General features: G+C 43.6%; 1 protein-coding gene across 3 annotated transcripts in view; it reads left to right on the top strand.

Moving 5' to 3' along the window:
- SEC24B (SEC24 homolog B, COPII coat complex component) overlaps positions 1 to 12,696 on the top strand; it is a 162,302-nt gene that overhangs the window by 18,011 nt on the left and 131,595 nt on the right. For 2 of the 3 annotated variants that reach the window (XM_073571976.1, XM_073571975.1), the window contains exons 3-4: positions 5,549 to 5,707; positions 7,930 to 8,034. In XM_073571976.1, the coding sequence (XP_073428077.1) occupies positions 5,549 to 5,707; positions 7,930 to 8,034 (264 nt within the window). The remainder of the gene's footprint in view (positions 1 to 5,548; positions 5,708 to 7,929; positions 8,035 to 12,696) is intronic. The other variant, XM_073571977.1, reaches the window with a different exon arrangement.

The raw sequence follows: 12,696 nt of genomic DNA, 5'->3' as shown, positions 1-12,696 counted from the left end.
AGGACAATGCGCCATGCCACACAGGTCAATCAGTGTGTGGATGAAGGACCACCACATCAAATCCCCGTCATGGCCAGCCCAATCTCCAGACCTGAACCCCACTGAAAACCTCTGGAATGTAATCAAGAGGAAGATGGATAGTCACAAGCCATCAAATAAAGAAGAACTGTACATTTTTGTACCAAGAGTGGCAAAAGGTCACTCAAAAAAATTGTGAAAGACTGGTGGAAAGCATGCCAAGGCGCATGATTACTGTGATTAAAAATCATGGTTATTCCACAAAATATTGATTTCTGAACTCTTCCTGAGGTAAAACATTAGTATTGTTGTTTCTAAATGATTATGAACTTATTTTCTCAGCGTTATTTGAAGTCTGCAAGCGCTGCATTTTTTTTGTTATTTTGACCATTTCTCATTTTCTGAAAATAAATACAAACTTTAGTGCTTGGAAATTCAAATTCATGTCAGTAGTTTATAGAATAAAAGAGCAATTTACATTTTATTCAAAAATATACCTATAAAGAGAAAAATCAGACAAACTGAACATTTTGCAGTGGTCTCTTAATTTTTGCCAGAGCTGTATATGTATGTATGTATGTATGTATGTAGATATATATACTAGCTGAAGAGCCCGGCGCTGCCCGGGCATAGTAACTAACTGTGGTTAGTTATAACAAATTATAATTATCCTCCATCCCATAGTCCCGTTCCCATATACCCATCATACATATCCAACATCCCATAGGCCCGTTCCCATATACCCATCATACATATCCACCATCCCATAGGCCCGTGCCCATATACCCATCATACATATCCTCCATCCCATAGTCCCATGCCCATATACCCATCATACATATTTGCCATCCCATAGTCGAGTGCCCATATACCCATCACACATCCTTCATCTCATAGTCCCATGCCCATAGACCCATCATACTGTACATATCCGCCATCCCATAGTCCTGTGCCCATATACACATCCTCCATCCCATAGTCCCGTGCCCATATACCCAGTATGACATCATCGCCATGGCAACCGTTATGACATAACCGTCACCATTGCAACCTATTAAGACATCATCGTCACCATGCCAACCATTGACAGCATCTTCGCCATTGCAACCTATTATGACATTAGCATTGCCATGGCAACCATTATGACATCATAATGAGGGGCGGTGCTTGCAACCTATGATGACATAAGCGTCACCATGGCAACCATTATGACATCATATTGAGGGGCGGGGCTTGATACACACACACTTTTTTCCCCATTATGTAGATAGGGGCAAAATTGTTTGGTGAATTGGAACACGCGGGGTTAAAATTTCGCCTCACAACATAGCTTAGGACGCTCTCGGGGTTCAGACATGTGACTGTGCCAAATTTTGTGGCTGTAGCTGCGACGGTGCGGATGCCAATCCCGGACATACACACACACACACATTGATCTTTATATATTAGATATATATATTTTGTACAATATATAGAATATATGAGGAATTTCAGATCTGTAACATGGTATGTGGGGAAACCGTAGTCAGCCTGGAGCGGATGGTCAGCATTTGTGAAAGGTGGGAGGGAGCAATAGTCTGTCTGCTGAACAAGCCCTGTGTGTTCACAGCGAGACAATGAATGCACGACGTCCTGGAGAATGTCACTTGGCTATAAAGAGGGCGTTCGGACAATATGGGGGTCTGGTGCACAATTCTACAAGTGAAATGTTATCATCGGATATACTGTGGCCAAGAATGACTTTTCAGTTAAAGGGGTTTTTCTCATTTTGGTCATTTATAGCATATTCATAGGATACAGCCCATACTGTCTGATAGATGTGGGTCTCGGCTCCTCTATAGCTCCCATTGACGTACATTGACCATCATGTATCTGAAGCTACTTCTCCATTCGTTTTCTGCCTGGAGAGATATGGGGGTCGCTAGGACTGGCATCTATCAGACATTTATGCCATATCGCATGTCCGAGCTGGGAATGGCCCTGTTCCATACACAGGCTGTGTGATGTGTGAGAGGTTAGTGATGTCTGCCGTGAATCATTGGAGGTGGTTTGTAACCACCAACAGAAACGTGTGGTGTTGTGATCCTCGTGGCTCGGGGTTGTGTGTGCAGGTGTCGTATGTAGGTTATGTTCCCAAAGGAGATGACCGAGAACAAGAGTCAGTGCAGTGATGCAATGTCACCTGCTAGGAAAGCAGGCTGCGGTGGATTGGGTTCGTACGTTCTCCCACGGCCGACCTTATCGGAATAAATAGTTACCGTCTCTTCCTATAAAGTGTATTCGGGCTTGTTCACATGTTGTGTGTCTGCACTCAACTTTTTTCATACAGGAGAAAAAGCAGCAATTTATAGTAACAGCAAAATGAATGAAATTTCTACATTTCCCTACCTTGAGACCGTGTGATGTTTTGCTTTTTAAACCTGTGGTACATTTTTTGGGAGGAGAGGGGAGTTGCTGGCTATAACCTGAAGAAAACTAGTCAAAAATGCTACGTGTGAACATACCCTTATTAACCTTGCCAATAGGGTGGATGCCAACTGGAGGAAATAGGCAAGCGATCATCACCTGAGTAACCCTGAGCCCCCTATAATGTGAGTATAGGGGGGTCTACATGTGATTGAGGCAGTGCATTTTCTCTACTATTGTATAAGAGAGGGCCTAGCCACGAATCTGTGCTGCCAATGTAATTTCTGCCTGAAGCAGTCCCGGTAGTAGGGTGGATTATTTGTCATGGTTTCGCAGGCCAGATACTGCCGCTTCTCTCAAGCCACCAGGCAAAATTCATATTGGCAGCAGATATTAAAGTAACAGGCAACCAACAGCAATGTTTAGAGGATGTGTTTGATGGAGGGAAAATGTTCTGTATCAGGTCCTTTATTGGAACCTCTGGGGGCCATTGACTTGGTGCACACAATATAACAAAGATCTAATAAAACCACTCCTCCCCCAACAATACAAAGATACAGAAGCGAAGTGAGCAAACACACACTTTTTTTTTTTTTTTGTCCTAGACATGTTAAATGTAACCTGTAAAGTGACCACCTGCGGAGTCCATGAAACACTGGAGCTGCCGGCAGGTCACTTTTCGCCTGAGACCGACGAGAGCTGCACTGGGAAAAGGATCTAGGCAGCGGCAGGTGAGTATGAAGCGGGGGCAGGGGAATTACTTTTAAAGCACCACTCCGGCGGTGCAATAAAAACAAAACCGCTGGAGTGGTGCATTAAGATCAAGAACAGAATATAGCCCTGTAGAGCCAGATCTGTATCGGTCTCCAGTATACAGTATTGTAGGTCTCCAAGAAGTCGTGGTAGTGTTACAGTTTGTGAACACCCATATACACAATCACTAGAATTGGGCTCCCATACACATAAATTCCGAGAACACCAATATCAAAAAATGCAAGCCAATGAAATCATGATTATTAATGCATGAAATCAAACACACAATGATTAGGGTTCTTTTACACTTACCATGTTTTTGTGGCCCCAATAGATTTCTATGGGGCCGCAAAATCGGCCCGCGAAAATTCCACGGTGTGCCTTATGGCCGTGAGGGGCGTATTTGCGGCTGTGAAGAAGGATTGAGCCTGCTCAATCTTTTTCACGGCGTACGGACACGGCCCCCATTGAAAACCTTCCGGTTTTGCGGAAAGCCTTTTTTTTTTTTTTTTTTTTTCCCCCCAATACTTCTTCCATAGCATTGGAAAACGGCGATCCGCAAGTTTTTTGCGACCCGGTAAGTGTAAAAGAATCCTTATATGGACAAAGAATGGAATACACAGGCAATTAAAAATCGGGGCATATCGCCATTATATTGGTGTTCTCTAGTGGTGTAGATTAGTTAGAGACCAGACCGATCTCAATGAATGAAGCTACAAGCCAGGTACAGACCCGGGTTAGTTAATGGGGACCACACTGCTCCTTTCACCCTTATCAGTACAGACCCTGAGTCTGGGATCACACGGGCGTCCTTGTCACATTCTCCTGCCATGTTCCTGATAGAGTACAGTAATTGTAGTATGTTTGTTCTTGTCCTTCATGAACACTATATAACTGAGGGCCCGTCGTCTTTTCTGGGCCCTGCCTTCTGGGATTTGCCTCGTCTTGGTATCGATAAGCTGTATACATACGTATGCTCTGAATTTGGCACCTTCCCGTCTTCAGGTCAGGCCAGTTTTTTACAGATTGTGGCAGATGTGTCAGGCATTAGCTGCAGTGGATTACATCTTCTAAATGACCTGAAGTGGATCAAGGCCTGTGAATTAGAGCACTGTGTAAGTGCGAGATGTGGCTCAGCCTCTGATCACAACTTTTCATCAGTCACGTCTTTATAAGACCATAAGGATTTTCAGTAACAGAAGTTAGTACCAATGCAGGCATTGCTTACATGTTGGTAATGATATTTCAGCTATGAACCACAACATGTTTTGCTTTATTTCATTAACAAAACCTACATTACAGTTCTTAGAAATAACTGCATTGCTGGACAGCATGAAGGAAGGGAATCTGTCACCAGATTTTTGCCACCTAATCTGAGAGCAGGATAATGTAGGGGCAGAGACCATGATTCCAGCAACGTATCCCTACTGGGCTGCTTCTTTTTATCAGCAGGAAATTATCACTAGAAGACTAGTAAGGCTGCAGTTACCTAGTCCTCCATATTCATGAGCGCTGTATAACCCTGCCCCCACCACTGTCAGCTTTCTGCCTATGCACAGTGTACACAGCTGCCAATCAGTGGTGTAGGCGGGGATATACAGGGTTCAGCATTCACAGAATCGCTAGATCTACAGCAGATAAAATTGTGATTTTTTTATCAAAATGTTAGAAAGCTGCCGGTAAGTGACACATTGCTGGAATCAGGGTTTCTGCCCCTGTATTATGCAGCTCTCATATTTAGCAGCAAAAACCTGGTGACAGATTCAGTTTCAAAAGGATAGAGCTGGTGTGAAGATGTACATTTTGTCCACTTATCTGCAACATGGACACATTATCCTCTTTTTATTTTTTAATTGCTGTGGAAAATCTGGATGTAAATGTAAAGTGTTAGCTCCTGCTCCCATGTGCATTTTTCCATGTTTTTTTCTTTGCATGTCTTCACCAAAATACGCAATAGCAATCGTCTCTTTTTATTACGTTTTTGTTGTACTTTCCTTATTTTTATGCTTTTTGGTGCAAATGTATTTTTAGTGCTGAAATTCCACGAATAAAGGTACAATTGCATTTTTCAGGCTCTCCATAGAACTCTATAAGCAAAATATGCACCAAAATGCACAGTTCAGCAGCATCTTTAATCTCACGGTGGACATGAGATGTCACGAATTCACGTCTTGGAATTGTTAAATGCAGCAAATTTAATGCAGAAGAAAGTGCTTTAAGCTTCGTGGCCTAAATGAGGATTGAAAGCAAAAGCTTAGATAAAAATTCCATACATGCATATGTCCTGTTGGAAAACAAAAATACTATACACGTTATACTTTAGTAATCAGGGTTAAAAAATTATACTAACTTTCCTTTTTTCGCCCCTCAGTGTCTTCTGCATTTGCTGCTGTCGGGCAGACATCAGATCGTGGACAGCCTAGTTCGGCAGTATCTGCTCCTAACTCAACAGCAACGTATCCGGCTTCTGCAAACCAGTCATCGGGATCTTCGGCTCCTCCACATACAGCTCAGCCAACCGTACAACAAGGTGACCGTCCTACAAAGAATACACAGAAAAGGGTTTTGTTTTAGGAGTTTCCATGAACTTGTATAATTTTGAGTTAGTCTCTGGAAGATTCTGGGGTTGTGCGCTACTTGATAACCCCTGCTTAATCAATTCAGGACCCAAATTACATAAAAAGTCCATGCTCACCTCTCGCTGCAGAGCCCTTCCACTGATGCCAGCGGGTGACATCAAATTGTTATCACCTTCCCCACTACAACCAATCAGCAGCTCCTGTTTGGCTGTAGTGCCATCCAGGCGGATGTCAGGTCTGATGAAGTAGTAAAAACTGCTTCCAAACAGTGCCCATTGATTACTTGTAGCGTGCACTTGACACAACAATTTCACGTCACCCACTGGGAATAGCGGGGTCTTGAATTGATTAATGGACAGGACAGCATCGTTCACTTTCTGGTTTTACAGGGTATATAAATCGGTATGGGTGATGGAAAAGATCCGATAGATACCTCTATTCTTGTAGGTTTCCTTCGTATTTACCAAGAATACACATACCGATCACTTTATACCATTTACGTCCTTGGGGTCATTAAAGTAATTCTCTTGGCAAAAGTTGAGAATACATTTGCTTCCAGAATAGGCACTTGTCTATATGTCTCCTTCAGTATCGGGATCCTTGTGTGTCTTTGCCTGACCGCTTCTGCAGCCTCCCTGCATGTTCAGGTCCTGCTCGTGATTTTCATGGCCCCACTTAGGAGCTTGTATAGGAAATGACAGCTTTTCACTGCCGTGGAGCTGAATGATAAGAATAATGTGATTTGGAATGACTGTGTAAGAATATTTTTTCAATGCTTGTTAGAACCTTTTTGCTAAGGGCAGGTTCATACTGCGTTAAGGCAGCCCATTCAACGCATAGCGTTATGCTATACCGCTAGCGCAGATCCTTCATCTGCGCTACCGGTGATTGAGCCTCAGATGCTGCAGCCCGCGTCCGAGGCTCCGTCCTTGAATGACGGCACATCATGCGATGCCCCCGATAGTGGGGGTGAATGGCAGCGTTAACGGACTGAGTTACATGGCGTTATGCCGCGGTGTAACTTAGTCCGTCTAATGGACTGCCATAACGCAGTGTGACCCCGGCCTAAGTCTTTAAAGTGGGCCATAATTCACTTTTTTTTTTTCTCCCTTTTTTTTTCTTTTTTTTTTTTTCTCTTTTTTTTCGGACATGCACGCTCACACTTTTTCTTTGCACATCCTGATTAAAATTTGATCTTAGTAGCTGAAAATGTTTTGACACAAAAGGCCATGTGCACACGTTGCGCATTCTGCTGCGGATCCGCAGCGTTTTTGGCCCTGCGGATCCGCAGCAGATTTGGCTGCGTTGTACAGTACCATTGTATTCGATGGAAATAAAACTGCTGTGCACATGCTGCGGATTTTTCCGCGCGGATTTCCTGTGGTTTCAAATCCGCAGCATGTCAATTCTTTGTGCGGAATCTGCAGCGGTTTTTCACCTTCTCTATTGTCCAGGTGTGAAACCGCAGGTAAAACGCAGGTCTTATGACCTGCGGATTTTTCCAAATCCGCAGCACCATCCACTACCTGTGCACATGGCCTTAAAGGCCTCTGAGTTTATGTAAAAGAACATTCCATTATATAATGTATCTTTTAACCTTGTTTCAATTCCCCTACATTTTTAAATCCACCTTTTCTTGTTTGGTGATTAGAAACCTTCCCATTTGTGGTATATCCCTACCGCCGCCATTTCTGTATAAGATGGGAATACCTGTCTGTCTGCGGCTGGATTGTGGATTGTATTAGGTTGGTTGCATGAATCCAATAGAAGTGAATGGGAATTATGGAAAAATCGTAACACAGTCCGCTTATCTGTTTCTCTATCGACAAGTATTTCCTTCTCAGCCATAAATGGGGAAACCAGAATACCCCTGTAAACATTAAGGCTGAACACTGCACCAATAAGTAGTTCAGGTATCCAGGATTAGGAAGAAAGTCTCTTTTCTAGAAATAGTTGCCGCTCCGAAGTCACTAGACAAAGGAGAAAGAGTGGACCTTTCTTTCTACTCCTGGTATAATGATCTTGCCTCTTTCCATTAATGGCTCTCCTGGTGGGGAAGCTTTATACCTGCCATCGCAGAGCTTCAGTGACGTTGTGTGAGTCTTCTGTCCTGTACACGGTCTGCTGTGATTTCCTCCTGTCTGACTTCTCTTGTACTTTCTATAATTTGCAGGCATGCAGTATGCTGGATTTGTCAATAATCAAGCTAACTTTGCACCAACTCCCTTGTCATCCAGCTCAGATGATGAGGAAGAGGAGGAGGATGATGAGGAAGCAGGTCTGCTTCAGCTTTTTTACAATCCTAATCATTAACATGATCTCTTCTGTGATACGGCTGTGTCTGACATACTGCAATATTTTCATGGCTGAACCTGAATGCAGTCTCTTGCGCACATGTTTATTTTTTTTCATCAGTTTCTCTATTCTGCTTCCCTTTGGCATGATGGTGGAAGCAGGCCAACCATACTTTCAGTTTCTGCCCACCATTATAACATATACTTGAGGACCACCAAACTGAAATGGATTCCCCGCTCCCACCACCATGAACAAAAATGAAATTGTCTTTGCATATATAAAATATACAGTGGGCATGGGAAGTATTCAGACCCCTTTAAATTTTTCACTCTTTGTTTCATTGCAGCCATTTGGTAAATTCAAAAAAGTTCATTTTTTTCTCATTAATGTACACTGTGCACCCCGTCTTGACTGAAATAAAAATAGAAATGTAGAATTTTTTGCAAATTTATTAAAAAAGAAAAACTGAAATATCACATGGTTATAAGTATTCAGACCCTTTGCTCATCCACTCATATTTAAGTCACATGCTGTCCATTTCCTTGTGATCCTCCTCGAGATGGTTCTACTCCTTCATTGGAGTCCAGCTTTGTTTAATTAAACTGATAGGACTTGATTTGTAAAGACACACACCTGTCTATATAAGACCTCACAGCTCACAGTGCATGTCAGACCAAATGAGAATCATGAGGTCAAAGGAACTGGCCAAGGAGCTCAGAGACAGAATAATGGCAAGGCACAGATCTGGCCAAGGTTACAAAAGAATTTCTGCAGTACTCAAGGTTCCTAAGAGCACAGTGGCCTCCATAATCCTTAATAGAAGAAGTTTGGGACCACCAGAAGTCTTCCTAGACCTGACCGTCCAGCCAAACTGAGCAATTGTGGGAGAAGAGCATAGGTGAGTGAGGTAAAGAAGAACCCCAAGATCACTGTGGCTGAGCTCCACAGATGCATTAGGGAGATGGGAGAAAGTTTACTTTGTGGAACTATCACTGCGGACCTCCACCAGTCGGGCCTTTATGGCAGAGTGGCCCGACAGAAGCCTCTCCTCAGTGCAAGACGTATGAAAGCCCACATAGAGTTTGCTTAAAAACTCATGAAGGACTTTCACACTATGAGAAATAAGATTTCCTGGTCTGATGAGATGAAGACTGAACTTTTTGGTGATAATTCTAAGTGGTATGTGTGGAGAAAACCAGGCACCACTAATCACCCCAACAGTGAAACATGGTGGTGGCAGCATCATTCTATGGGGGTGTTTTTCAGCTGCAGGGACAGGACGACTGGTTGCCATTGAAGGAAACATGAATGCGGCCAAGTACAGAGAGATCCTGTATGAAAACCTGATCCAGAGTGCTCTGGACCTGAGACTTGGCCAAAGGTTCACCTTCCAACGAGACAATGACCCTAAGCACGCCGCTGAAATAACAAAGGAGTGGCTTCAGAACAACTCTGTGACCATTCTTGACTGGCCCAGCCAGAGTCCTGACCTAAACCCAATTGAGCATCTCTGGAGAGACCTGAAAATGGCTGTCCACCAACGTTCACCATCCAACCTGAGGGAACTGGAGAGGATCTGCAAGGAAGAATGACAGAGGATTCCCAAATCAAGGTGTGAAAAACCTGTGGCACCATTCCCAAGAAGACTCAGGGCTGTACTAGCTCAAAAGGGTGCTTCTACTCAATACTGAGCAAAGGGTCTGAATACTTATGACCATGTGAGATTTTAGTTTTTCTTTTTTAATAAATTAGCAAAAAATTCCACTTTTCTGTTTTTCTCAGTCAAGATGGGGTGCAGAGTGTACATTAATGAGAAAAAATAAACTTTTTTGATTTTACCAAATGGATGCAGTGAAAAAGGGATCTGAATACTTTCCATATCCACTGTGTGTGTGTGTGTGTGTGTGTGTGTGTGTGTATGTATGTATGTGTGTATATATATATATTATAAAAAATAATTTTTTGGCACAGCCAGCTCACTGCTTTGAAGAAAACCAGGAATAAGTCCAGCCTGTGGTAGCAATTCGCACGGAAAGCGGATTGGGATAAATCCTTGCGTGTAAAAGAAATAGTATTGTTTCTCCAGCGATCAGTCCAATGGTAGAGTAAAATATAACTTTTTTATTTTTCCATTAAAAAGGTTCCATGTTTCTTCAGTAACAATCTTGCATATAGTCAATCCCTTTTGGACGACATGTTTCGATACTACATGTGTCTTCCTCCAGGTCCCGGACTCGAGTATAAGCCTAGGGTGGGAAATGCCGCAGCTACTGGTAAACTTCAAAAATAAAAATAGATACCAATAAAAGTAAAATTAATTGAGGCATCAGTAGGTCAAATGTTTTTGAATATCCATATTGAATCAGGAGCCCCATACAGTTCATGATGGGCCCCATAAGATGCTCCATACAAAAAATATGCCCCATATAATGCTGCACAAAGGTTAATAATGGCCCCATAAGATGCTCCATACAAAAATATGCCCCATATAATGCTGCACGAAGGTTAATGATGGCCCATAAGATGCTCCATAGAATAATATGACCCATATGCTGCTGCTGCTATTAAAAAAAAAAAAAAAAAAAAGACATACTCACCTCTTGTCGCTGGGGCCCAGGTGCCGATGTCCTGAGCAGGCGGGGACACGGCGCGCTATGGGGGCCAGGTGCCGGTGTCGCCGCTGGCTCAGGCCCCTGACACTTGCGATAATCACCTGTCCCCGTTCCACCGCTGCGCGCCGCTGTGTCTTACGGGTCCGCTGGCTGTGACTGTTCAGGCAGAGGGCACGTAGTACTAAACCTGTCATTGCGCCCTCTGACCTGAACGTCACAGCCAGAGGATGCCGAAGACACAGCCCAGCGGTGGTACGGGGCCAGGTGAATATCACATGGCTCACCCTCCCCCCCCCCCCCCCCCCCCCCCCCGTCCTGCTCAACCTCCTGGTGCAGTCTCTGCACTTCCTGCTTCTCCATTGTCCCGGGGCCGACAGCTTCTTCCTGTGTTGAGCGGTCAAGTGGTAACGCTCATTAAAGTATTGAATATGCACTCCACGCCTATGGGAGTGTGGTCGCGTGCATATTCATTACTTTAATGAGTTGTACCACGTGACCGCTCAACACAGGAAGAAGCCGCAGGCCCTGGGACGAAGATACAGGGATGGAGACGAGCAATGGCGCGGAGAAGGGAGAGTATGATCTCTTCGGCGGCTGCAGCTGCTACTGCCCCCCCCCTGCTGGCTTTCTGACGCATGACTCGTGTATAAGCGAAGAGGGCGTTTTCAGCACAAAAAAAGTGCTGACAATCTCGGCTCATACACGAGTATATATTATACAGTTCTGGCAAAAATTAAGAGACCACTGCAAAATTTTGTCTGATTCTTCTCTATAGATACATTTTTGAGTATTTTTATTCTATAAACTTCTGACACAACATGTCTTCGGATTTCCAAGCACTAAATTTTATATTTATTTTCAGAAAATGAGAAATGGTCAAAAAAATACAATGCTTGCAGACATCAAATAATGCTAAGAAAACAAGTTCATAATCATTTAGCAACAATAATACTAATGTTTTTAACTCAGGAAGAGTTCAAAAATCAATATTTTGTGGAATATCCATGATTTTTATTCACAGCTTTCATGCGTCTTGGCATGCTTTCCACAAGTCTTTCACACTGCTTTTGAGTGACCTTATGCCACTCCTGGTACAAAAATGTAAGCAGTTCTTCTTTGTTTGATGGCTTGTGACAATCCATCTTCCTCCTCTTGATTACATTCCAGAGGTTTTCAATGGGGTTCAGATCTGGAGATTGGGCAGGCTATGACAGGGATTTGATGTGGTGGTCCTTCACACACACATTGACCTAGCTGTGTGGCATGGCGCATTGTCCTGCTGGAAAAAACAGTCCTCAGAGTTGGGGAACATTGCCTGAGCAGAAGGAATCAACTGTTTTTCCAGGATAACCTTGTATGCGACTTGATTCGTACGTCCTTCGCCAAGATTAACCTGCCCAATCCCAGCCTTGCTGAAGCATCCCCAGGTCATCACCGATCCTCCACCAAATTTCATAGTGGTTGCAAGACACTGTGGCTTGTACGCCTCTCCAGGTCTCCATCTAACCATTAGACGACTAGGAGTTGGGCAAAGCTGAAATTTAGACTCATCAGAGAAGATTACCTTACTCCAGTCCTCTATGGTCCAATCCTTATTGTCTTTGGCAAACTTCAGCATGGCTCTCCTTTGCTTCTCATTGATGAAAGGCTTTTTCTTTTTTTCTAGCTTTACATGACTTGAGCCCTGCCTCTAGGAGCCTATTACGAACGGATCTTGTTGTGCACTTCACCCTAGCTGCCATTTGCCATTCCTTCTGTAGATCACTTGATGTCATCCTGCGGATGCTGAGTGACATTCGAATAAGATGTCGGTAATCCCGGTCAGTGGAGATTCGTTTTCGCCCTCTGCCGGTCTGTAGCTTTGTTGTCCCCAATGTCTGCTGCTTGACCTCATTGTAATGGACTGCCATCTTAGAAATTTTAAGGATGGAGGCAACATGATGCTCACTGTATCCCTCTGCTAGTAAAGCCGGAATGGAGCCCTTCTTTTCCTCACTCAAGACTTTTCAACTCCTTTGGCATGGTTAAAAGTT

The sequence above is a fragment of the Dendrobates tinctorius genome, unplaced genomic scaffold (assembly GCF_039654945.1).
Source record: "Dendrobates tinctorius isolate UK_male_01 unplaced genomic scaffold, ASM3965494v1 ptg000030l, whole genome shotgun sequence".
In the NCBI taxonomy this organism is placed as follows: Eukaryota; Metazoa; Chordata; class Amphibia; order Anura; family Dendrobatidae; genus Dendrobates; species Dendrobates tinctorius.
Note: the sequence above shows the minus strand (reverse complement) of the source record. Positions and strands in the feature narration are given on the sequence as shown.